Here is a 26,070-nt window from a genome sequence, read left to right on the forward strand (position 1 = left end):
ACTTTCAATTTGTAGAATGAGATGAGAACAATACTGACGTCTTAGAGTTGCTCTGAAGAGCAAATGAGACAAAATATTGCGGGCACTTAAAATACCACCTGAGTCATGATAAATACTGTTTCAAAAAGATGCTAATTCTTTTCATAATGCTTTTGTGTATATGGAAGCATAGGAACAAGTGGAAGATAACCTATGGAAATTACTATGAAAAATAATAAGTCTATTTATGGATAATTTTGTTTCAGTTTCCAAATTGGTAGCCACAAAGTTTCTGAGTTCCTTCAGCCTTCATCTACTCTTACCCCACATCTCTTCCTCATGAAGGAGCAAAAATTAGATTTTCTATAACTGAAGTGGCATTTTTTAAGATAAAATTTACGTAATGTAAAATTCACCATCTTAACCATTTTAAAGTGTATTTGTTCAGCGGTTTTCAGTATATTCACAAAATTGTGCAATAATCACCATTATCTAGTTCCATAAAGTTTTCATCACTCCAAAAGGTAACTCTTAGTCATCACTGTTCATTTCCCCTTCGCCCCAGCCCCTGGCAACCATAAATCTACCTTTTGTTTCTATGGATTTGCCCATTCTGGACATTTTGCATAAATTGGATCACATAATATGTGCTCTTTTGTGTCTGGCTTCAACTTAGCATAATATTTTAAAGGTTTATGTTGCAGCATGTACATTCCTTTTATGGTCAAATATTTCATTATATGGATATACCACATTTTGTTGATCCATTCGTCAGTTGATGGACATTGGGTTGTTTCCATGGTTGGCTACTGTGAATGATGCTGCTATGAACATCTGTGTGCAAGTTTTTGTATGAACATATGTTTTCTGTTCTCTCGAGTTATATCTAGGAATGGAACTGTGAAGTCGTATGGTGACTGTTTAACGTTTTGAAGAGCTGCCAGGCTGTTTCCCACAGCAGCCGCACTGTTTTACATTTCCACCAGCAATGAATGAGGGTTCCAGTTCCTCCACCATCGCCGTACATTTTTGAGTAAAAAATAGCTTTCCAGCACTTGGCTCAGCATCTTACATCTGAAGCTGAATTACAGAGATGGGCAGGTTTCATTGTAAAGTCTTGTCCAGCAGTCTCCTGGCAAAGGCAGTGCTTCATTCTAGAATGAAATGGCCATTTACAATATACCAAGCTGCAAAGGGCTCAATGGGAGACTCCTTGGCCTTTGATGTATTTTGCCTAAGGGAGCCTGCTCTGCTGGGTAGCTTCAGGGCAGTTGATGCCAAGGCCCAGTCCATCACCCTGGGCTGGCTGCCTTGTACAGCTTCAACCAATGCTAGTTTCAGTCCTTTGGGGGCTCCACACGAGCTGTTTTGGAGATAAATTTGGCTCCTGAGATTGTTAAAACCTGTATGTCTCTAAAGAGTAAGTAAAAAGGAATTCAAGGAAATGTAAAACATGCTTTAATATCTCATACCTGACTCTGCTGAGGAATGTTAAAAAAGGAATTTCCCGTTTGGGACTTTCAGCTGAAGCCCTGTTTCTCTTGCTCTTTTACTACATATTTTCTTCTCTTCATTTGTAATTTATATAGGTTTCTGTTTGCAGTTCAAATTGAATCTTTTATTTTAATGAGGATATGGAGTGAGACGATGTGATAATGAAAACAACGTGCATTTCAAGTATAAGTGCCATATATTTTTGAAAAAACTTTCTTAGTTTCTGCAAGGTCATCTTTGTGTTTCTTCTGCTTTATCAGCCTTAATGGTAATCTTTAAATGTTTCCAAACATGGGAAGTCCCAACAGCGGTCTTTTCTTTTTTTTTTTCTTGAGAGTTGAATTGTCTCCCTTGAAAATGGGATTTTTAAATTGTAACCTGCCACATTCCCTACCACAGTAATGGGAACTTACTAAATAGGAAGTAATTTCAGCACTTAAACGTGCTGATGTGATGTTTCTTAATCACTTTAATGAGTTTCATACCACCAAACCACTAGAAATGGAATAGAAGTTTCAATGGAAATATAATTAAATAGAAAAGTCATTTCCTGTACTTTTAATTTCCCCCTGATGATTTCTTTATTCACCTCCATAGAAAGGGTGCCCTACAGGTGTATAGCGATGTTATTATACAGACTTATTTGCATAATTCACTTAGATTATTAGAGCTGAAAACAATATAAAACGTAACAATACGTTTTATTACAAATCAAGTGTAGCAAGGCAATGTAAAACTTTAAAACGATGATATTTCTTTTTAAAGTCTGATTAATATTTACTAGTTTTACCTAATTTTTCTTGAATTGTTGATTTCTTGCCTAAATATAGATTTTTCTTTTAGTAATGCCTTTTCAGTCTTGCCTGCTTAAAACAGTTCTTGGGGGAAGTAATAACCAGAATCAATAAAAACGGCAAAAGATCTTTGGAAATAGTTGGTTCTCCTGTTTGAGATCAGGAGTAAACAAACTGTTTAAGCTGGGAGCTTATCAAGCCATGCTAAAAGTGTCAGCTGACACAAAGTAAGACACGTTAGATTGGGGTTATCATACTATGGGGTTTTCCCAAGACAAAACTCTATACTACACTATTTGCTGAGAAATAGTCAGTACAAAAGAAAGTTTTATTATTCTTGCATTGTGATGCTAAAAGAAAAGACCATGTAAATGTGTTTAATTTGCTATTCGTTTACTTCATAAATTTAATGTATTACTTTGGAGAATCCAACAGACATTTTGGAAAAGGTGGCATTTTTCCTGACCTTAAGTGGGGAACTTGAGGTTTTTTACATTTCAACATAAAAGTAAAGGGGCTTGCTATCCATTTAGTTAATACAGTCCAACTGTATTTGCCTAAACTGCATTTTTTTTTTATTTTTATTTTTGAGACGAAGTCTCACTCTGTCGCCCAGGCTGGAGTGCAATAGCACAATCTTGGCTCACTGCAACCTCTGCCTCCTGGGTTCAAACGATTCTCCTGTCTCAGCCTCCCAAGTTATGGGGACCACAGGCATGTGCCACTATGCCTGGCTAATTGTTTTATTTTTTGTAGAGACAGGGGTCTCGCTGTGTTACCCAGACTGGCCTTGAACTCCTGAGTTCAAGCAACCCTCCCACCTCGGCCTCTCAAAGTACTGGGATTACAGGTGTGAACCATCATTCCCGGCCCTTACACTGCATTTTAGGGTAAATATTTTTAGGTTTGTAGTTAGGCAAGTGGTTTGAAGCATCATCAGTCTCAACCCAAAGCTGCTCTTTCCTTATGTTTTTAGATATCAAGGCTTTAAGCAAGATTCAGATGAAGGGCCTGCTCTACCAGCTCACCTGTGAATATGGAGGCATCAGCTTACTTTTTGCAGCACATGTGTCTCGGGGTTGTCCCTTCCCACAGTGTGTAGATTGGCATCAAGATGACGTTCTCTTTCCAGGGTGCAGTGATGACCGACATATGTGAGACAGTCATTTAATATCACCTTTATTTTGTACTTTCTGTGATTTTTAAAAAACATGCAGAGCAGCTCTTGGTGACTATTGGGCTGATAAAGCTTAAAGATCAGTAATAAATAGAAGTCCAGGGGCTGGGTCTGTATTTTGCTAAGGAAACCTCATCTGAGCTTCATTCCCTGTAAAATTAAGCTCTAAAACCTCCCTCTAAATGAGATAGCTAAATGTCAGAGCATTTTATAAACTGTAAATCAATTCAAATGGGAGTATTTTTTTTTCAAATGAACATGAGGAAGTATCTTTCTGTAGTTTTAATATTCTTTGCCAGGTATTTATTGAAATACCTTCTTTCACTGTACAATAGTATATTTTAAAAGTGCTTTGCATGTTTTATTATGAACTAATTTTTTACTAATTAATAATTATTTGCATTTCCACTATTTACTATTCTGAATGTCACATGTATTTATTTATTTATTTATGTTTTTTGAGATGGAGTCTTGCTCTGTGCCCCATGCTGGAGTTCAATGGCACAATCTCAGCTCACTGCAACCTCCGCCTTCTGGGTTCAAGCCATTCTCCTACCTCAGCCTCCTGAGTAGCTGGGACCAAAGGCGCCCACCGCCACGCCTGGTAATATTTGTATTTTTAATAGAGACAGGGTTTCACCATGTTGGCCAGGCTGGTCTCAAACTCCTGACCTTGGGTGATCCACCTGCCTCAGCCTCCCAGAGTGCTGGGATTAGAGGTGTGAGCCACTGCGCCTGGCCTGAATGTCAAATTTAATCCCAAAGTTTGTTTCCTCAATGTTAAATTGAAAAAGAAATGACCCTTACAGATCAGGAGTAAACAAACTGTTTAGCTGGGAGTTTATCAAGCCATGCTAAAAGTGTCAGCTGACCCAAAGTAAGACATGTTAGATGGGGGTTATCATACCATGGGGTTTCCCTAAGATAAAACTCCTCCATATTATACTATTCAAATACTTTTAATGTCTTAGTCATTTTTATTTTCCTTGCAGACAATCTCTTTGAACAGAGGTTTATTCAATAAAGGAAGGAATGGTGGAGGGAGGAAGGGAAGAATTACAATGGTTAGAAAAGAGCAACTAAAGATTATTTCTATTATACTTCTGAAGGGTAAACTAGCAATTTTAATAAATATTTGGGTCCACTTAAATCTATTAAAGCAGAAAGTGTAAAGCTATCTCCATTAGTGAAGAGATGAAGAAGTGACAAAAATGAATCAGTTTTTGTAGCAACTGACTTAGAAAATCTTGTACTGAAGTCAACAATTAGACTTGCACATCATAGATTTTCAAATGTTTGCTGAATTGAAAAAGAACATTCACAAGAATTATTTCCCCCAAAGGTGTCTTATATCAAATAGATGAACTTCAAGTTGTGGAATGTAAATCTTTTATTAAAACAGTTGTCGTTCCACAGTAGTAAAGCTTTGGCACATACAGTATAAAAAATAATCACCCACCATAATTATACCAAATTCCTCTTATCAACTGCATACTAAGTGTTTTCAATACAATTTTTTCCGTAGAAAAATACTGGGAAAAATTGATAAATAACAGGTAAGAGAAAGATATTTCTAGGCAATTACTAGAATCATTTGGAAAAAGTGAGTACTGTGGATATTTAAAATATCACAGTAACAAGATCATGCTTGTTCCTACAGTATTGCGGGCCAGACACTTAAGTGAAAGCAGAAGTGTTTGGGTGACTTTCCTACTTAAAATTTTGGTCATATCATTTCAAAACATTTGCATCTTGGTTGGCTGCATATGCTTTCCTATTGATCCCAAACCAAATCACAAGTTAGAATCACTTCATTTAAAATACTGAGCGGTATTGAATACTTTGAAGCAGAACAGGCAATGTGCAGCCCTCATTTATGAGAAAACTCTCAGGACACTCCCAGGGTGATGCTTGGAGAAGCTGTGAGTTGAGCTGAAGCTGGAGAACTTCCTCCAGAGCAAAGGGCTTAAGAAAGAAACAAGAACTCTAAGATGGGTCTGCTAACATCACTCCAGTTTAGATGGATCTTGGCAGAGAGACATGCTTGTTCCTCTGGATTGGAAAGATTTACTCTCGGGAATCTTCTCTGTCAGCCTGTACATCTAAAGGCATGAAGCATTCAATTGGGCAATTAACATTCTGTTAAAAAAGAAGGAAAAAAAAATGAGTGGCAAATACTGTGAAGTGTACAGAAAAAAAAATGCATAGAGGTGGGGACTCATGACAGCTGCTTATAGATAGGATAATATTTCTTCCTACTTTCAAGAACCTAGTAGCATACTGGGCAATAGGAGATGTTCAAGAGTTAAATAAATTATAACTTAAACTATATTATGGAATACAGTGTTTCACTTAAGTCATTTATGAGTTCTTTTTTTTTTTTTAAATTAAAACACTTGGTTCATTCTGAAGAAAGATACCTATAGAAAGAGACTGTCTAGTATGAGGGAACACACTCGTGGTGCTAATGCACTTACAGTGTTTGTTCTCTGATGGTATCTCTGAGAATACTGGTTGTAGGACTGGCCAGTAGTGCCTTCGGGACTGGGTTCACCGCCAGGTCTGCGGCAGTTGTCACAGCGCCAGCCCTGAGAGAGTAGAGGCATGAAGTCAAATGGGGTTTATGATAACCTGAGGACATCGTAATTTAGTGTTTGAGTTAAAGAAAAATTTCACATCATATGCACTGGCAAAATATAAGCAGTTAATCACTAAGGAAGCTTTGATGATGATTTCATGCATTTATAACTCTTAGAATACATTTTGGCTTATTACCATATCTTATACCTACATCTGTTTCTCTATGTTGTTTCTTTCTCCTGAAATGTCTCTTCTCTTCCTATTCAAACCTTGCCCATCTGCTGAGGCTCATTCCAATCCCAACTTCCTCAACAAGTTCTCTGCACTAGATGATAGAAAAGGTTTTCAAAGAATCCTAGCGATTTTAAAAGGGACTTGAGATCACATGAAGAAACATTCTCATTTTATAGGTAAGGAAACAGAGACCCAGAGGAGAGGAGTGACTTGCTTAGAGGGAGCAGGGAAGTCACACAGTGGACCACTGGTGGAGTTGGGCCTGCTGCCCAGGAGGTGGGGTGACCCCGGCCATGTTCTTTCTAATGCACCACTTTGCCACTCTCTTCCTAAACTTCCCTAGGCAGTGACATGGTAGCCTGTCACCTGGCCAGAGATGGCATGGGAGATGGAAATGGGACCAAGCTGAGCCAGTGAGGCTCCTGCCTGAAGTTTTTGCTGGAAATGGGAGGAGACACATGTTCTCTTTCACTACTGTTCTTAAGCTGGGAGGGGGTAAAGCAAGCTCATGGAGGTCAGTCATCAATGGCACCATCAGCAGAGACCCCACTGAAGCATGAAGCCAGTGCATGGGAAGGCATGCGGAGCAAGAGAGACTCCGGGCGCCATTGCTGGAGCAGCCCCTGAAGCCAGTGGGTCCTGGGACTGTTCCATTATGTGGGCCATTTTTGCTTGAGTTGGAATTTTTTCTTACAACTAAAATGCAGCCCTAAATAATACAATCACTTTCTTTTTTATATTAGAATTTAAATATTTTAGACATATTTCTCTATTTAAGCGCACATGCCCCTTAATACCTAACGCAATGCCAGCGACTACCTCCTTACAGAATCATTGAATCTTGCTTTCATATGAGAAAGTGAACAGTTTCCACTCCTGTCTTAAATGTTTCATTTAGCACTTTACTTGAGAATAGAATAAGTGTCACATGTGAAAGGTTTCATGTGCATAAATAATGAGAAGATGCTGAAGTGAGACCAAAATCAACTTCCCAGCAAATTCATTCTCCATCACACAATTTTATACCAGAATGATTGAGTTCTAAGGTCATACGATCACAGTTGTTGTAAGTGTTAATGGGAGAGAGAGAGAGAGAGAGACAGAGAGAGAGAGATACTGAATTCAGTCTAAATTCCAATCTCCAGTTCTCCTCTATCAGAATTGGGAGCTCCTCCCTCCCCATGTAATCATTGGAGGTGAAACAAGATCATAGTAGTTTCCATGGGCTGCCCCTGGTGGGGCCAAGGCAGGCCCCTGAACACCCCTGCTGCCAGATTAATTTTCCTAAAGATTAATTTTCCCAAAGACTATTTTCCGTCATGTTTCTTTGCATCTTGGATACCTGTAATTGGTTAATGCATTTGGCATTAACCTATGAGTCTCACCCTTGAGTGTGAAGCACACCTGTCACCCACCAGGATTTGGGGAGTTGCTGGGTGGGCATGTCTTCATTGAAAACAAAGGGCTGTCACATTCCATTGCTTTTGAGTTACACATAATTTCATTTTGAAATTTCAAATCGTATTAGAGAAAGGCTTATTATTTTTTGTTATACTGGGCATATTTTAGAAATGGTTGAGAAGTACTGGCTTAAATAATGGGTTGCCAAGGCCCTCCATAAGCCACTTCTTCCCATCTAATTTCTTACCAGAAGACAGCAGGCAGAGGTTTGGCTCACCAAAGCCCACCTGGGCCAGCTCGTTTCTATCCCAGGGGGTGTGCTTTCTGTCTCTCTGCTTTCTCTCCTCCCAACTAAACCTTAGCCATCGTAAACCTCAGCCAGTTCATGCTTCTCTTTCTTGCTAATTCCAGCCTACCCAGAACTGTATTTGTCAGACTCACTTAGAACTTAATTAGCTTGACTTCGAAATGTATGCTAATTTAACATCTTCAACTATATCATTAAGAGCCAAGCCATTTCTCATTTCCTCTGTTTTTCCTATACTACTTACCACAGTGCTAGACCTATAACAAGGATCTGTTCTGAATCAAGAGAGAGGGTAAAAGAAGTGGCATTTTCTTACATCTGAGATATTATTCAAAATATTTAACAACGTTGCCATGGGGACACCTGTCCATCAGAATGGAGCTGGAGGCCTAGAGCTACACTGCACTTAACACTTTGCTGAAAAATAGAAGCAGCCTGAGAATAGTAGGGGAGGGGAGGGTCTCAGGCTGCCCAGGTTGGGGAGAACTGGCTGAAATGAAACACATTCTATTTACCACTAATTAATTTGAATAGTATCTCTGCTTCACTTTTTTTCAGTGTAAATAGTATCTCTGACATGCTAGGGAGCTTAGGAAAATGATTCTAACATCGTATAAATGACAGGTATTGCTATTAAGAATGACTCAAGACTTGTGTTTTTGGTACTCTACATGCCATTCATTCTTTCTACTAAGAGTAATAGAATGAATGGCATATAAGGTAGACATAGAGCTACTCTAGAGCTCTATGTCAGCAGCTGTATGCCAACAGGAAATGTGGTATTTTAATACTTCAGAAGGGTCTCTGCCACTCCTGTGTGTACGACACATCCTCGCAGGAGCCCACCCTTTATCTTATCTAACTTGTAGGGAGCCTGGCACATGCGGTCTTACCCGCTGGCCTCCAAAGCATGTGCAGGAGCAAATGGCACCGAGATATTCCTTCTGCCACTGTTCTCCTACGTGGTACGTCTTCCCATCATCATAACACGTTGCCTCATCTGCATATAGACACAAGACAGATGCACGCGTAAGCTGAGAACAATACTGCAGACTTGATCTAGGAGTGGGTTCTATTTCTGTCCTAAATTTGTATCATCACAGCACAAATTCCACATATTTATGTGAATCATCCATAAGAGAAGTACTGCTATACAGATCTTAGGGTGGCATTTCCAAAAATTAGACCTAATACACTGGAAAGGGTCCAACGGGAAGATGGAAATCATATTTTAAAAGTGGAATCTACAGACCAATAAAGCTTCTTTGTAGCATTTTACTGCAGATAATGGTCAAAATACTCAGGTTGGAAAAGGGCTAAAGTGTCTTGTAATAACATTAAATCATGACTCATTTTTGAACCTTGTCTCCACTTTCCCAAATCAAAAGATTAAGAAACCCACTGTTCACTCCTCAAGGAGATGTAAAGTCTCCAGTCATTTCTGTGAATGAGAGTTACAGCCTGATAATGAAAGTGAGAATGCTTAATAAGGCACTAAAAATGATCTGTGATGACATACGAGGGTCACACTTGAATTCTCCTTTTCCGTTCCCAAGACACGTGCAGCTCATCATCTGGCCATTTTCTCCCTGACGGTCCCACTTCTCTCCAATCTTGTAGTTCACACCATTGTCATGGCACCATCCTGTAGGGGTGGGGAAAGTCAGGACCAAAAAGTTATTTGTATATTCTGACTCATAAGACAGTAGGTGAACTGGGATGTGTCACAGGGTCTTCAGAACCACGATCTGGAAGAAATAGCAAGTTAAAGATAAAAACCCCTATAATGGGCCATTTATTTTATTTTATTTATTTATTTACTTTTTATTTTTTTTTGAGACAAAGTCTTGCTCTGTCACCCAGGCTGGAGTGAAGTAGTGCAATCTCAGCTCACTGCAACCTCCATCTCCTGGGTTCATGCAGTTATCCTGCCTCAGCCTCCTGAGTAGCTGGGATTACAGGCACTCCCCACAATGCTAATTTTTTTTTTTTTTTTTTTTTTTTGGTATTTTTTGTAGAGATGGGGTTTTACCATGTTGGGTAGGCTGGTCTCAAACTCCTGAGCTCAGGTGATCCACCTGCGTCAGCCTCCCAAAGTGCTGGGATTATAGGTGTGAGCCACCACGTCTGGACAATGGGCCATTTCTTTGGTTGAATTTTAAAATATTTTTTATCTTTTACCATTTTCTAGGACATTTTAAGACCCAATTTATTCTGCCACAATCATGTCATCAGAATAGTCAAATGAAATGACTTTCATTTGAATTCTCACTGTTAAGATTTAAAACTGTGGAAAACTAAAGTGGGATTGGAGTAGACTGTTAGGAATAGATCCTAGATGAAAAATGACTTTTGGATTTGCAGAAACCCTGGATACAAAGTAGTTCAATTAACCATAAAACAAGGACCAGCTGATCTCTACATGCCACCACCTGTTTCGTGTACATGGGAAGAGTAAAAAAAATGAACCTGGCTAAAACAAAACAAAAGCAAACAAAATGCTAAATCATTGGTTATTATCCACATCAAATAAGTCTGGTTCCGTGGAATATCTAAAAGTCACAGTTACATGCCTTTAACTACTATACATAAGAGATGACTTTTTAACCTCCAGGGCTTATACAACAAAACACACCTCAGAAGCTTATATAACAATATACTACTTTTTCGATTTTATCAACAATAAAATTACTGCCTTAAGCTACAAAGTAAAATAATTAGAAAACTATGACATCAAAACAAAGATTATGTAAGTTGAGCCAAAGAGTCACATAAATGAACTTGACATCCCTGCTCCCACAATTGCACCTAAATGCTCAAACAGGTAATAAACATACGAACTTAAACATAGTTCAATTTCAGGAGTTAAAAACCACCTACTTGAAGGCAAATATTAAAATTTCCAGCTCCTAAACAGCATGTGATGTTTTTAGTGTTTTTCATTTTCAGATGGTCAAACATGGAAGTCTATATTGAAAACACTGGCTGGCTTTTACAACTTCAGTCTGGATTAAATGATTTCAAGTATACAAGTTAAGTAAAATAACTTTGAAAATCTTTTTTACCAAGTCTTATATTCTAATTCCACAGGATATGATTTCTGTTATGTCTATAGGAGGCTTATTTATAGGCATAACGGTCAACACCTATAAAAATGAACCAATTGTCAATAATCATCACATCTCCTAAACACAAAGAATAAATGAAAGGTTTATAAATTCTAATCCTAAATCTCAAAGCATAATAGATATTTCCTGGGCACATTTTAACTTAAAAAATTTGGAAAATTAAAACCTATTAGAATTTGAAAATCAAACATTTATCAATTCAAGTTGATTTTTAATGATCTAAAAGCAGATTATCTGTTTTTTCTTTTATATTTCTAGCAACATTCAAGCTACCTGGGCTATGTGTGTGATGCAAAAGTGTGTGCATGGGTACTATGATATGTGCATGTTTGGTTTATGTTGAAGGAGACAGTGTTTTTGAGTCTAAATGTTCACCTCTGATCTCATTCAACACTGAAGATTAAAAGAGATTTGAGGTTTTTCTGTGTCTCTAATACTCTTAATTAGACCTGGTTCCAAAAGTCTTTATCAATTTGTTTTCATAGAAAATTTCAAAAATCAAATTAGCACCATAATCTTATGTTTAATTAATAGTTGTATTGGCATACAACCCTTGAAATGAAGCAATGTCCAACAAGTAAAATTTCCCATCATTTTTCTATGATGCAAAATATTACTTCGAGTCAAACAGTATTCCCTTGTTTGCTTCATGTTTGGAAGAACCTGTGTCTTCCAAACATGCTTCCTTGGCACATGAGTGCATGCATGGAACTTGAGACGAACACGCAAGTGGATGGACAAAGCAGCTACTCACTAGATGAATCACATCTGAAATGACCACTTCCAAAGCCTAAGCACTGGCACAACAGTTTAAAGCCTGATTCAGACATTCGTTCCCACTCATCTCCAACGGCATAATGGGAAACTGTGTAGGGGTCAAAGCACGAGTCATCCGTAGGTTGGTTCAAGCCTTCGTTGACTATGAAGAAAAGGAAAGGAAGAAAAAGCAAAAAGAGACATCTTATTAATTGATTTGGACCATCAGAAGAAAACCGAATGATTGTATACAATGACTTAATCTAAAACAAAAATTCCAGGAGGATTAAGAGGCATTCATCTGTTCTATCAAAGCATTAACTGCTCTAAAAAACCATGGGTAGATGTAGTCAGTGGACACCTGTCACAGGCATCCGACAGGAAGCTCATCTTTTATTTTTCCCTTCTAAAATAATTGCCGTTTCTGTTGAAACTGCTTTATAGAACATGGAACAGATCTTGAGGCAATTTAAGCTAGTTGAGAATTTTAGTGGGATGCAAAGACTAGTGATGCCTCTCCATTGGTACCTGAGTGACCTTGGGCTAGCTATTTAACATCACTCTGCCTTGCTTCCCTCATCTGCAATACTAGGGTAATAATAAAAATATCTATACCTCCTGGGGAATCTTGTGAAGATTATATAAGGTCATGAATTCAAAACACTGACCCTTTTCCAAGACTTAGAAAGTGTTCACTAAATAAAGAATAATTATTAAAGGCTGTCTTTTGCTTATAATGCAAAAGTCTTAGCATTTTAATATACTATTATAATGTAATTTTCACTTTTATTATTGTAATTTTTGCATAATAGTGCAGAAAGCCTAGATTTTGGACATTGTTATTATAGTGGTGAGACCGCTTTATCAGTGAGGTCAACTGTTCCAAATAAGAAAATGCCCTTGGAATACAGATGATTTAGGAATAAGTAAGGGAGTCTCTTCATGTTACCTAAGATCTTATCTCTTTATGATTTGGAAAACCTTATTTTAAAAAAACTATGCAAACAAAGCATGCTTCAAATTACTACCTAAAAATTAAATAAACTAATTTACTTTGACTTAAAATCCCACTGTGTATTTTTCTTTTTACAGTGCAAAACTTAAAAGCTCAAAAGCAGTAGATATTTGAGGTGCCTAATTTTTAAAAGGTGTCACCCTTGAAGAAAATAGCATTTTGGAGAGCTGGTAAGTCTGAGACGTCTCAAAGCTAGGAGAACCTGGTTAGAATGTAGAATACTGCTGCTGGGAATAAGGAGTTTAAAAGAAAAATGGAAGGAACTTAAATTGTTACTAGGTGTTTCTATACTCAGAAGAGCCAGGAGTTCAAATTCCATCCTAACTAAAGTTAAAGAGATGGAATCTTTTTAAAAAAAAAAAAAATGACTTAGAAAAGCACAAAGACCTTTTTGCTCTTGAAAATTTTGTTCACATGGCATTCTACTAGTAAAACCACAAAAGGCAAAGATAAGCATTACTGTGGATATGTAATACAACAAACACAAAATAATCTCCTCCCAACCTCTCTCCAGCCAAATGCTCAACTGCTTAATTCACAGGAATTTATACATGTAAAGTAGCACAGTCTTCTATCAGATGAGGGAAGAGGCTAAAATTAAGCAACTGGCCTTAGGAATAAAATCTGTCACTTGGCAAAGACAGGACTTAGCACTCTCTGTTGGTATGGAGTAGAGAACTCCCCTGTTGGAAGATTCGGGATTCACGGTTTTGATTATCCCCTATCTCATGTGCCTTGGTGAATCTTCAGCTGCTGCAAATTGAGCAGCCAGGTGGCACACTATTGATTTAAAAGGATTTCCCAGGTGCTACAAAGAAGAGTCAATGATCTTTTAACCTCTATAGAAGCTTTTGACCTATATAGTCAGAAAAAAAATGGAAATAACATTGGAAAAATGGATTAACATTGGAATAACATTCTCTGCAGACAGACATGCACAATGTTGGTGGCATTTTACGTCAGGAGCAAAAGCCAACTGTCCCCATGTCTGCAGAAGGGGTATTTTCTTTATAGGTAATCGTTTCAGTATTTAAGAATCACTGAAGAGGACAGCAGCATGGTGAGATGGAGAAGGTCTGGGAAAAGACATCAGGAAACCTGTGCCCTGTATCAACTCAGATACTCACAAGTAAGGACTCAGAGTGTTGTACTAAATAATATTTGAAGTCCCTTCCAGATCTATAATCATATCACCATTTGGGAGTCTGTCAATTATGTATGCATTTTGTGAAGACAACAAGATATGGCAGAAGTTGGGGGAGAGATTAATTTAATATAAAGTTGCTCATTTATTTCATGTTGATGTGTTGCATTATTTCCCAAAGATAACAAGACAATGGCAACAAAGGTACAGTCAACAGAAAAGCCCATCTCTGGTGTAGAGCAGAGGGGAGCCAGTATCTAAATAATACATGTTTACATACCAGAGTTGCCCACGGTAACAACCTCTTCCCGAACCTTATGCCTCTGCTGGTCTTTCAGTGCCTCCACTATGATGTTGTAGGTGGCACCTCTGGTGAGGCCTGTCAGAGTGGCACTGGTAGAAGTTCCAGGAACCCTGAACTGCAATTATCGGTACATCCAAAGCAGAGAGAAAGCATTATAGTGAGGAATGACACGGGCTCTCCTCTTACCAATAACCCTCACTGTTTAAACAAAGCGAAGGAAGACAAAAAATAAAAAACAAAAAAAGGAAGGAGGGTATAGTGGTCCTAAACAGCTGAGGAGAGAAATGGAACAAGGATAGGGGCTATCATTCCTGACAGATTTTCCTGCCAACAATCTACCTATGTGCTCCGTAGTTACCAGGAGCCCTCGACAATACTAGAGACGGCCTGCCCTTGATCTTGCTTCAGTCGCAGGTCTGCATAAGCCCTCTGGAAGCACTGGCCATGTTTGCTTCACATAAAACCTGGACACTACACTATATGGGAGACACAGTCATGCTCCTCCAGGTGACATCTGACCCCAGTGTGGAGTCCTTAAAACAGTTGGGCAAATCCTCAAACTCGTGTTTCTAAGCTCATAAATTTCCTACAGTGTTGTCAGTTTTTAAATTCTGTCACTTTTTAAAAGTAACAACACAATAAAAATTGATACTGTCAGTGGGCCGGGTGTAGTGGGTCGCTCATGCTTGTAGTCCCAGCATTTGGGAGGCCAAGGCAGGCGGATCACAAGGTCAGGAGATCGAGACCGTCCTGGCCAACATCGTGAAACCCCGTCTCTACTAAAAATACAAAAATTAGCTGGGTGTGGTGGTACATGCCTGTAATCCCAGCTATTTGGGAGGCTGAGGCAGGAGAATCACTTGAACCTGGGAGGCAGAGGTTGCAGTGAGCCAAGATCATGCCACTGCACCCCAGCCTGGGCGACAGAGCAAGACTCCGTCTCGGGGGAAAAAAAAATTGATACTGTCAACACAAAGAATATACGTTTTAGAGAATCAATCACTTATCAGCTGCTATGCACAGCTTCACCTGTTTTATGTTCTTTAGACATATTGTAGATAGTGGGGTTCTTCAAGGACAAATCGTAAAGGTAGTGTTTTAGACTTCTGCACACAAATGAAATTCAAGTAGAATATTTTTCTTTCTTTTCTAGAATCATCTCTTTGTCTATCTTACTCAAAAAGGAACCTCAAATGTGTGAGAATGATAGAAATAGTTTCATTTTCTCTATGAAATAAAAGCTAGTGACTCTCTGGCATGTCCTCCAAAGTAAAGCCATATTGGGATTTAAAAAAAAAAAAGCAGGGCTTAAATGTGCCATCTTCTAAGAGGTTCTAGAAGCGAAGCCACTTTTTTTTTTTTTTTCAAGAGACGAGGTTTCACCATGTTGGCCAGGCTGGTGTTGAACTCCTGACCTCAAATGATCCACCTGCCTCGGCCTCCCAAAGTGCTGGGATTACAGGCGTGAGCCATCACGCCTGGCCATGAAGCCACTTTTTATCCAAGGGCTGGTCACTTCAGTTACCTAACTTATTCCTTTCTGTGCTGCCCCATGAGAAGTGAAGAGAAAAATTAATTACCTGTAAGGGTTCTTCATCGGTGCCAACAGGATGACATGAAATGATGTACTCAGAAGTGTCCTGGAATGGGGCCCATGAGATGGTTGTCTGAGAGAGAGCTTCTTGTCCTGTAGAGGCATTTGGATTGAGTCCCGGACCATGTGGGTAGAGGTGATAGTCTACATCTTCCCTGGGGATGTGACCAATTTGGATCTCCTCACCTACATTCGGCGGGTATGGTCTTGGCCTATGCCTTATGGGGGTGGCCGTTGTGGGCGGTGTGGTCCGCCTAAAACCATGTTCCTCAAAGATCATTTGTTGCCCAACACTGGGTTGCTGACCAGAAGTGCCAGGAAGCTGAATACCATTTCCAGTGTCATACCCAGGGTGGGTGACGAAAGGGGTCTTTTGAACTGTGGAAGGAACATCCAAGATCTCTGGTCCATGAAGATTGGGGTGTGGAAGGGTTACCAGTTGGGGAAGCTCGTCTAGCCAAGAGAGGTTAGAGCCAAAAAAGCAAAGCGCATTAAGCTCCAGGAAGTAGCAGCAATGATAATAATCGATTCAGGCGACAATGACTGTTCATCAATTTGATAAAAGCCACCAGAAAATGAGCAGTTTTGGGATCACAAAACACTTTTTCCAGAAAGAAATCTTTAGGATTTTTCTCAAAGGTTTCTTTATAGTTTAGAAAGAAAAAAGTGTTAGTATGAATTTATCATACACACAGCTTTAAACCACTGAGCCCCATAGAAGCTGCCTCTGCTCAGATTAAACCTAATGGAACTGAAATGTGCAGTCTTTTTCTTTCTTTCTTTTTTAAATCTGAGAAGCAAGTTGTAGGAAGTAGAATCCAGACTAATCATATCAGTGTCATAAGTATGAGAATTACAGAGGTTTGGCTCAACAGTTTTTCATGGTTTGAAATGGTAAAAATAGATAAAACACACATGTTCATTTTTGAAATTTTCCTATCATCACGAATACAGCATTTTCTTGAAATTAACTGAAACTGGATGCAAAAGTAAGACATTATTTAGCTCTAAGTGGTAGAAACCAAATAAAGATAAATGTGAGAGGTTTCTCTCCCTCCTTTAAAAAAGGAAACATTTTAAAATTCAACAGAAGGTATAAAAGGAGCAATGATAGCAACTTGGTTTTACATTTTAACATCTTGTTTGAATTTTTAAAAGGCGAATCACAAGGCTTTATATTGAGTGGCTGTAGTAAAGAAAAAAAAATAAAACCAAACTCTGCAGTGCATGTTAAATTATTCCTCCTATTAAAGAATACAATATAACACACTATGCTGTTAGAAAAAAAATCACAAGAAATGTATCAAAACATGGAGAACCTTTTCATATTGCAAGATTGCTCATTTGTTATTAGTTTTGTCCTAACTTTCTGCTTGTTACCTGCAAGATACTCTTACCTGTCTTTTTCCTTCCAATCAGGGGCTCGCTCTTCTGATTATTCTTCAGGGCAATGACATAAATTGTATATTCGGTTCCCGGTTCCAGGCCTGAAGGGAGAATAGAACCGTTACATTATGTCAATGGGCTCAGCTAGTCAAGTGGAAGTCGGTCTCACCAGCAGACGCTACTGGGAGCAGGCACTTCCTCTCCAGCTGGCTGCTGGCCTCCTGAAGGTAAAATCGACTTCACTTTTCCTCCATAAACACCCAAATATCCTGCATATAAAGTCCACATCGCAAATTAATTACCTTACTGTCATATCTGACACCTGAATAGACACTTTTTGGCTAACTAACTTTTTCAGGGTATTCTTTTTTTTTTTTTGAGACGGAGTCTTGCTCTGTTGCCCAGGCTGGAGTGCAGTGGTGTGATCTTGACTCACTGCAAGCTCCACTTCCCGGGTTCAGCCATTCTCCTGCCTCAGCCACCCGAGTAGCTGGGACTACAGGCGCCCATCACCGTGCCTGGCTAATTTTTTTTTTTTTTGTATTTTTAGTAGAAATGGGGATTCACCGTGTTAGCCAGGATGGTCTCGATCTCCTGACCTTGTGATCTGCCCACCTCGGCCTCCCAAAGTGCTGGGATCACAGGCGTGAGCCACCACACCTGGCCTTTCCAGGGTATTCTTTTAACATGTGGTCTTATTTGCCTTTTTGAACTTAAGAGAATCTGTCAGCATCATATACCACCACTGGAATATAAATTTGAAAGAGAGTCCTGCAGATTATATACGTGAATCTGCTTAGGCCTAATAACCAAGCAGTCCTCAGTGGCAGATCAATGAAAAGTGAAACTAAAGGCAAGTGAAAGGTAGGAGACATTGGCCAGTGTTTGTGCAGCCTCTGTGGGAAGTGTCTAGTTCAATTCCTCTCATGTCTGCTTCTATTTTCCTGTTCTCCCCAATTCTAAAAAGCCAGTGTCTCCTTCTAATGTCTGTATGTTCTGTGGGAATTTTAAAGTCCAGGTGATACTCTATACAGATTGATATGGTTTGGCTCTGTGTCTGCATCCAAATCTCATCTGGAATTTTAATCCCCATGTATAGAGGAGAGGAGGTGATTGGATCATGGGGTGGTTCCCCCAGGCTGTTCTCATGATAGTGAGTTCTCACAAGATCTGATAGTTTTGAAAGTATCTGGAAGTTCCTCCTTTGTGCTTCTCTCTCCTGCTGCCATGTAAGACATGCCTGCTTTCCATTCCACCATGATTGTACATTTTCTGAGGCCTCCCCAGCCATGCGGAACTGTGAGTCAATTAAACCTCTTTATAGCTGTATGAAAACAGACTAATACAGATAGTTTAAATATTTCATCTCTTGGGCAAAAATAATACTAGAGGCTTAGTCTTTCCCACCGAGGTGGCCAACTCTTATTCCCCATTCCAGGCATTCTTCCAACGTGGGTGGTTGGGATTGCTCTGCCTCAAGACCTATCCTGTGATAGTGGTCAACAAGGTCAATGGCAGGTGGTGCTCTGGCAAGTCCTGCAAGATTGCCATATCTGTAGAGAGCTGAGTGTAATGACAGAATCACAATCAGCTAGTGTGCTTTGAAAAATATCTTTCTCCAGGACTGAATTGACAGGTATCTGGCAAACTTGCAGCAAAAGGAAAACATGAGTCTAGTCATGCCATTAGGACAGTCTTGAAATTGCATTTTTCTTCACTCATGCCTTTTGGGATGTATTAAGCTCTACCACTCCTATACAGAGAATGCTTTTTGAGGTTATCAGGAGCAGAGTTTTGCATTCTCATGACACAGTATCAAAGACGCTGTGGGAGTTTGCTAAGGACTTCATGTGTCCTGGGTAGTAAGAAGGAAAATGACAGCATGGAAGCAGCAATACCAGTAATAGTAGCCTCTGTGACACCAGGGCGGGGCCGAGGGACCACTTCTCTGGGAGAAGACCCAGGCTTCTCATACTTGATGATGTAGCCGGTAATCCTGGCACGTGGCGGCTGCCATGATACCAGCAAGGAATTGGGTGTGGTGGCCAGGAAACGCAGGTTGGATGGCGCATCAATGGCTGAAAGAAAACAAAATTAAGTCTCTAAGAAGGCAAATAACCAAAAAAATTACTCCCACACTTTTCTCCGGAGCCCTTCTAAACACACTTAAAGAATCTGAGAATACTGTAAACCGGAAACAGGATTCTCTGGAATCTATAATACAAAAATATCCACCCCACATTTGTTTTTTGAGTTCATGAGACTGACTGCATACAAGTCAGTGGCATTTCCTCAGTAGAAGGTATAGTTACCAGTGGAGGCGTCGATGACCACAGGGGAGCTCCGGGCATTGTCGTTCAAGGTGTACAGGTAGATCTTGTAGTCAGTGCCTGGTTGTAAACCTGGGATTTGAGAAGAGATGATTTTTACCAGTTCTTGCTTTTTACTAGGAGAATTCTCAAGCTAGTCTGCAATTTTCCTGGGTTCTTCTGTCATCCCATATTTATACAGACTACCAAAGTGGTCCACATTTGAACAGTAAAGTAGAGCATGGTATGGATGTTAACTGTTAACAAGAAACATATCTCGAAAGTGAATCACTGATGCAGACAAGGACACTGGCTAAAGTAAATTCTGGAAAGCAAAAATGCTATGTTGGAAGAGGCCCTCTTGTGGAATGGGGGGCAGCCACTTATTGAGGTTTTCTCTTTACCATAATCAGATGGTCAATAGTTGAGCCTTGGAATCACAATTTTAAAAAGCTAAAAAAGACCTCAGATATTGAATATTCTTTGGTTACAATTTTGACCTTTATTAAGTAGTATTGTTTACTGTTATATTAACTATGCTTTTTAATCTATACTAATGCTAAGATCTATACATCACTATTTTTTATTTATTTTAGTTTTAAACCTTATAATTTTTTAAATAAGAAAGGGCACAATGATGAAAGATCAAACTTGTTGATTGAAACTTATGCCATTTCCATGACAAATATTACACAAAATCAGGCATTCAAGGGACAAAACTATTTCTGATCATAGCGTGAAAATAACGTTCTAAAACTGGGTTATTATGATAACACTGAAAATAAATTTTATCATTGTCAGTCGTAGAACAATTAATAAGCCCGTTTACATTGTGGATATTTGTTAACAAATGTGGTTAGTGCAGTGAGTTGCCTGACCTGTGATGGTGTAGCTTCTGACATCTGGCTTGATGGTTCTCTGGATAGGAGTCTGGCCATTGGATGGAACAGCATCAACTTGGAAGCCAGTGATCGTCTCGGTCTTGGTTCTCCAGCTAATGGTGATGGTGGTCTCAGTAGCATCTGTCACACGAGCCCTTCTTGGTGGGCTGACATCTGCACAGGAGCATAGCTAGAGATTAGTGCCTGCTTGGCTCATCCATGTAGTTTTGGTATTTTAAAACATTTCCTTAGTATATATCAAATTCTTCAATTTCAAGAAATATATAACTAGTAATGTGTAGATTATCTCCTTTGGCATTCAGAGAGAAAGGTCAACTATAATTAGAAAATATGAAAATATCTACCTCTCAGACATTTTATTTTGAAGAACTGAAAAGCTTTATAGATACTACCAGTGGTTCCCAGGGCTGGCTTTATAGTATCTACAAATACTTCAATAAATATTAAAATTATTAATGTATTATAATGTAAAAATATGTGTGGTAGGAGTTATAATAACATGGCCAGCTAACAATTATGTGTGTGTGTATGTGTGTGTGTGTGTGTGTGTGTGTGTGTGAGAGAGAGAGAGTGTGTGTGTGTCTAATATTACGGCAAGTATTTTGTATTTTCTCTCAACAGGTACAATGCCATCCCTCTTTTATAAACGATAAAACTTTGACACTTTACCTGACTTTTGAAAAGGCATACATCAAGGTATTGATATAACAGAAGACTAGAATCTAAGCCTGTTTTTGTCCAATGGTTACTGTGCTGTGATATAATTTGGATATTTGTCCCTGTCCAAATCTCTGTTGAATTGTAATCTCCAATGCTGGAGGTGGGGCCTGGTGAGAGATGTTTGGATCATGGGGGCAGATCCCTTGTGGCTTGGTGCCCTCTTTATGACAGTGAGTTCTCAAGAGATTCGGTCATTTAAATATGTGAGGTCCTCCCCCACAACTCTCTCTCTCTCGGTCTTGCTTTTGCCACAGTCGTGTGATGTGCCTGCTCCCCCTTGGCCTTCCACTATGAATAAGCTTCCCAAGGCCTCCCTAGAAGCCAAGAAGATACCAGCACCATGCTTCCTGTAAAGCCTGCAGGCCTGTGGGCCAATTAAGCCTCTTTTCTTTAGAAATTACCCGGTCTCAGGTATTTCTTTATAGTAATACAAGAATGGCCTAATATGCATTGTTAAGATATAGCAGAAGCCAGTGGGGTCTCCTCAAGCTTAGCTCTATGAAAACAAATTCTAACAAGTAGAGCATAAACTAGATGTCAGTCCTAGTCCATAGTATCAACATTATAAGCTTATGAAGTGATTCCATTTTATGGGTCAGTAGACCCCTTTCTGAAGGGGTATAAAAGATGACAGTCATGCGTCAAAAAGGCAATCAAATCGATTTTCAAATTAGGACTTATTCTATTGTTAACATATAAATCTAAAAAATCATTTATTTATTTTATTTTTTTTAAGAGACAGGGCCTTGCTATGTTGCCCGGGTAGGTCTCAAACTCCTGGCCTCGAGTGACGCTCCCGCCTCAGCTTCCCAAAGTGCTTGGATTTTAGACATGAGCCACTGAAACCCGCTGATTTACCATTCTTTAATTTTTGTCTATACAGAAGGTTTGTCCATATGAAGACATTTTGTTACTTACTCTCCAGAGTGGTGACAACTCCCTGAGCTGGTCTGCTTGTCAAAGTGTCCTTAAGAGCATAGACACTCACTTCATATTTGGTGGCCACCTAGAGAAATAAGGGCGTGGTGAGCTTTAGCAATGTCCGCAACTGAAACCCAGGGAGTTTCACTACAGCATTAGGTAAATGCAATGGTTAGAAAATAAAAAATAAACAAACCAACAAAACTCACAACCTTGAAAATTCCTAGATTAATTTCATTCCTACAGTGCAGGTGATAAACATATTTATCAATTTTAAAATGCTCTTAGCGGTTAAGCTTAGGTAAGCCATAGATTGCATACTTAAACTAAGCTGGTAAAAAAATGAGAAAAGTGGGTATTAGCGTATTTTTCTTTTTTATGATCTGACAGGTGCAAATCATAATTTTTTCCTTATCATAGAGAGGCAAAGAGAATGTTCCATTTTGTCTCTGAACCCTCTTTCTGTAGTTTCCCCTGAAATTGGCCTTATGTTAAGAGGTACATCAGTCCCCTAGGTTCCTAGTAGTTTTCTGCCTGTATGTCTGGAAGGATTTTAAAATATTTTAATGAGGGTAGGCTCAAGGTAGACTGGTACAAACTGTAAAATATTCTTTACCAAGGTAACAGAGCTCAGAAAATGCATAACTAAGTCGATTTATGCATTCAACCAGTGGATATGTAAATTGCCCCCCACAACCTTTTAAAATAAGCACAATACATCTAAAAGAGCTGCACAAAATCCAAAGCTATTTATAAAATTCTGTCCCAATAGTCATCTGGAAAACTTAGGTCAACATAAAGGAATTCTGTTGATATAAAATTACAATAAGATTATTTGATGCAGAGGAAAAGAACAGTTAGATTTATTATGATATTATATTTTCGCCACCTTAGAAACTGTGTTAGAGATGATCTCCATCTTTATTCCAATGAACAACGGTCATGTCTTACCATAAGTCCTGATACAACCACGGATGAGCTGTCAGGAGCAAGGTTGATTTCTTTCATTGGTCCGGTCTTCTCCTTGGGGGTCACCCGCACTCTATATCCAGTGAGCTGAACATTGGGTGGTGTCCACTGGGCGCTCAGGCTTGTGGGTGTGACCTGAGTGAACTTCAGGTCAGTTGGTGCAGGAATAGCTGTTGGGATTGTCATTGGTTAGAGGTTATCTTATAGGAAATGGGGAAAAAGGAAAATAAAGTGAGTTCCAAGAAGTAGAATGGATTGTTCTTGTTGGGTTAGGTGGGTTCCCTGGTCAAGCAAAGATTCAGTACAAGAAAGTACAATAAGGGATGCAAAATGAAGAAAGTGTTTGCTGAGAAATGTGTTTTATATCCACCAATTCTCAGAATCACTGAAAACATTTGGGTAAATGCCAAAACTCTAAGAGATTTTAGGTCTTAGAAGTTTTTTTTGCTTTCCCTTAAAAAAAAAAAGTTATATTGCCTTATTGGCCATTATGATTTATTTTACTTTTGTATGGAAAAATAAGCAATGGCCCTTTTTCTGCCTTAAAATTTTTAATTAATTAATTTAGAAATGGTCTCGCTCTGTCATCCAGGCGGCAGTGCAGTGGAGTTATCATAGCTCACTGCAGCCTTGAACTCGTAGGCTCAAGCGATCCTCTACCTCAGCCTCTTGAGTAGCTGGGACTACAGGCATGTGTCACCACACCTCGCTAATTTTTTCATATTTTTTTGTAGAGACGGGGTCTCACTTCATTGCCCAGGCTGATCATGAACTCCTGGCCTCAATCAACGCTCCCACCTTGGCCTCCCAAAGCACTAGGATTACATGTGTGAGCCACGGCACCCGGCCTCCTTTTTCTACATAAAGTATCTTTGTATGGATAACCATTTTACACAGTATTCCATCCAAAAAAGAGAGAATAATGTTTTTATTGTCTCTTTATTTAGACCCTATGGCAGATATGGCTGCTAAATTTGACGTTCTCTCTGTAATGCGGCATAAGAAGAAAACTGGCTCCCAACAGAAGCAGAAAAGAGAAGCGAAAAGCAATAATACAGACTGTCACCTCTAGGGTTTATGCTGTCACTAGGATACATCTTTAGCATTCTACTCTGCTTCAGAAATAAAGCACAAGAAGATAAAGTATTATGGAAAGCAATTGCCCTATTGATTGTTTCCTGTATGTCTGAATCACAATCATTTAAGCTAATTGTACATCAGCATATGATATCTAACCAGAGAAGAAAGGTCTTACCCATGTGTGCTCAGAATCATGCTGCTATGAAATGCCCAAGTTTGGGTTCCTTTTTATAAGTAAGCTCTATGATGCCAAACTTCCTTCCTTTATACATAGTGAGGGTAATCACAGGGAGTCAGAGCTTAGGAAATAATCCACAATTTTCGTATCCTCTTCAAATGTCTTGCTTTATGGTCTTGTGTATAAGCCAGGATACTCCAAAATTTCTTTTTATCAGACTTGTTTCCTTAAATATCACCTAAGTTTTACTGTTTCTTACCATTCCTCTTTAAAGAGGATCTTTCCTAATAATTTTTTTTCACCCTTACAGGGGAATCAATAGCCCAGTGAAGTATAATTCATTCAGTAGGGCATAAAGCCGCTGCTCCCATGGGCACCTGGTGGTGCAATTAACCATATACCTGTGGACTGGGTTCCAATCAGGGGCTGGCTCTCCATATCATCGTGCAAGGCAACCACACTGACTGTGTACTCAGAACCCGGTCTGAGGCCTTGCAGCTCTGCAGTGTCTTCTTCACCATCAGGTGCAGGGAATAGCTCATGGATTCCATCCTCAGGGCTCGAGTAGGTCACCCTGTACCTGGAAACTTGCCCCTGTGGGCTTTCCCAAGCAATTTTGATGGAATCGACATCCACATCAGTGAATGCCAGTCCTTTAGGGCGATCAATGTCTGTTAGGCAAATTAATGGTAAGAGGTTATGTGAAAAGCAAGTTGTGAAATAAGCATTTTTATAACATGCAAAGCAGTTTTGCAGATAACCATTTTCTTTGATGAAGTCCAATTAACCCACTATCAAAAGGAAAAATCACTTAAACACTTGCTTAATTTTTCTTGGTTTAGAAAATATGCAATGTTGCATCACTTATTAAAACATAGGTGTATGTGAGATAAGAAGATACCCTGCAAAATGCCCCACAATGGGGAGGTATTTATATTAATTTTAAAATATTCTACCACGATTTGATTTTTACAATGTGATGTTAGTCTCATAGACCTGGATTTTCTATACCTTGGGAGTGGTAAAGTTGATTTGCAATGTCAGATTCAAATTGTTATAATTGGTTTTTTTTTTTTTTTTTTTTTTGAGGTAGAGTCTCACTCTGTCACCTAGGCTGGGGTGCAGTGGCGTGATCTCGGCTCACTGCAACTTCTGCCTCCCGGGTCCAAGTGATTCTTCTGCCTCAGCCTCCTGAGTAGCTGGGATTACAGGCACGTGCCACCGCGACTGGCTAATTTTTGTATTTTTAGTAGAGATGGGGTTTCACCATGTTGGTCAGGCTGGTCTCGAACTCCTGACCTCGTGATCCGCCTGCCTCAGCCTCCCAAAATGCTGGGATTACAGGCATGAGCCCAGCCCTATAATTGTTCTTACACTCTTCTTTTCCCATCTCTATTAAGCATTTATATTACACTCTGGTCCAGCCATAGCCCTTCAAATGCCCCAAACATAACAGCTACATGAGGCACACTTCAATCAACTTTACCATCCAGTTGTAGAAAAGACGGTCTAGGAAAATTTTCTGTAGATTTGCTATAGGCAAATAAGATTTCGCTGAGGCCATTTGAGCAAAAGAAATTCAAAGCACAGCAACTAACTATGGTAGTTTCACAACTTCTTTCTCTGTAAATTCCTTGCTTGGCACTGAGAAGGAAAAAAGATGTTCGTAAAGGGCTCAGCTCAAGACATAAACTAACC

At 39.3% G+C, this 26,070-nt stretch overlaps 2 protein-coding genes across 23 annotated transcripts in view; one reads left to right on the top strand and one right to left on the bottom strand.

Annotated features, from left to right (window-relative positions):
- The window catches only part of ATIC (5-aminoimidazole-4-carboxamide ribonucleotide formyltransferase/IMP cyclohydrolase), a 68,779-nt gene extending 44,513 nt beyond the window's left edge, over positions 1–24,266 (top strand). Inside the window, exons 16-17 of one of the 3 annotated variants that reach the window (XM_054477459.2) lie at positions 23,849–23,943; positions 24,062–24,266. In XM_054477459.2, the coding sequence (XP_054333434.1) occupies positions 23,849–23,943; positions 24,062–24,086 (120 nt within the window). In that variant the 3' untranslated portion in view covers positions 24,087–24,266. Of the gene's footprint in view, positions 1–859; positions 5,239–23,848; positions 23,944–24,061 lie in introns of those variants that run through there. The other 2 variants (XM_063647927.1, XM_054477463.2) reach the window with 2 other exon arrangements.
- Positions 4,817–26,070, bottom strand: part of FN1 (fibronectin 1) — a 75,590-nt gene continuing 54,336 nt past the window's right edge. For 2 of the 20 annotated variants that reach the window (XM_054477446.2, XM_054477451.2), the window contains 15 exons: positions 24,774–25,043; positions 23,097–23,284; positions 22,143–22,230; positions 20,481–20,657; positions 19,606–19,695; positions 19,192–19,371; positions 17,305–17,394; positions 16,094–16,360; positions 15,894–16,000; positions 14,290–14,428; positions 11,849–12,013; positions 9,486–9,611; positions 8,860–8,966; positions 5,922–6,032; positions 4,817–5,583 (listed from right to left, as the gene is read on the bottom strand). In XM_054477446.2, coding sequence (XP_054333421.1) covers positions 5,512–5,583; positions 5,922–6,032; positions 8,860–8,966; positions 9,486–9,611; positions 11,849–12,013; positions 14,290–14,428; positions 15,894–16,000; positions 16,094–16,360; positions 17,305–17,394; positions 19,192–19,371; positions 19,606–19,695; positions 20,481–20,657; positions 22,143–22,230; positions 23,097–23,284; positions 24,774–25,043 — 2,177 coding nt within the window. In that variant the 3' untranslated portion in view covers positions 4,817–5,511. Of the gene's footprint in view, positions 5,584–5,921; positions 6,033–8,859; positions 8,967–9,485; positions 9,612–11,848; positions 12,014–14,289; positions 14,429–15,893; positions 16,361–17,304; positions 17,395–19,191; positions 19,372–19,605; positions 19,696–20,480; positions 20,658–22,142; positions 22,231–23,096; positions 23,285–24,773; positions 25,044–26,070 lie in introns of all 20 variants that reach the window. The other 18 variants (XM_054477441.2, XM_063647924.1, XM_054477447.2 and 15 more) reach the window with 9 other exon arrangements.

The sequence above is a fragment of the Pongo pygmaeus genome, chromosome 11, assembly GCF_028885625.2.
Source record: "Pongo pygmaeus isolate AG05252 chromosome 11, NHGRI_mPonPyg2-v2.0_pri, whole genome shotgun sequence".
NCBI classification, from domain to species: Eukaryota; Metazoa; Chordata; class Mammalia; order Primates; family Hominidae; genus Pongo; species Pongo pygmaeus.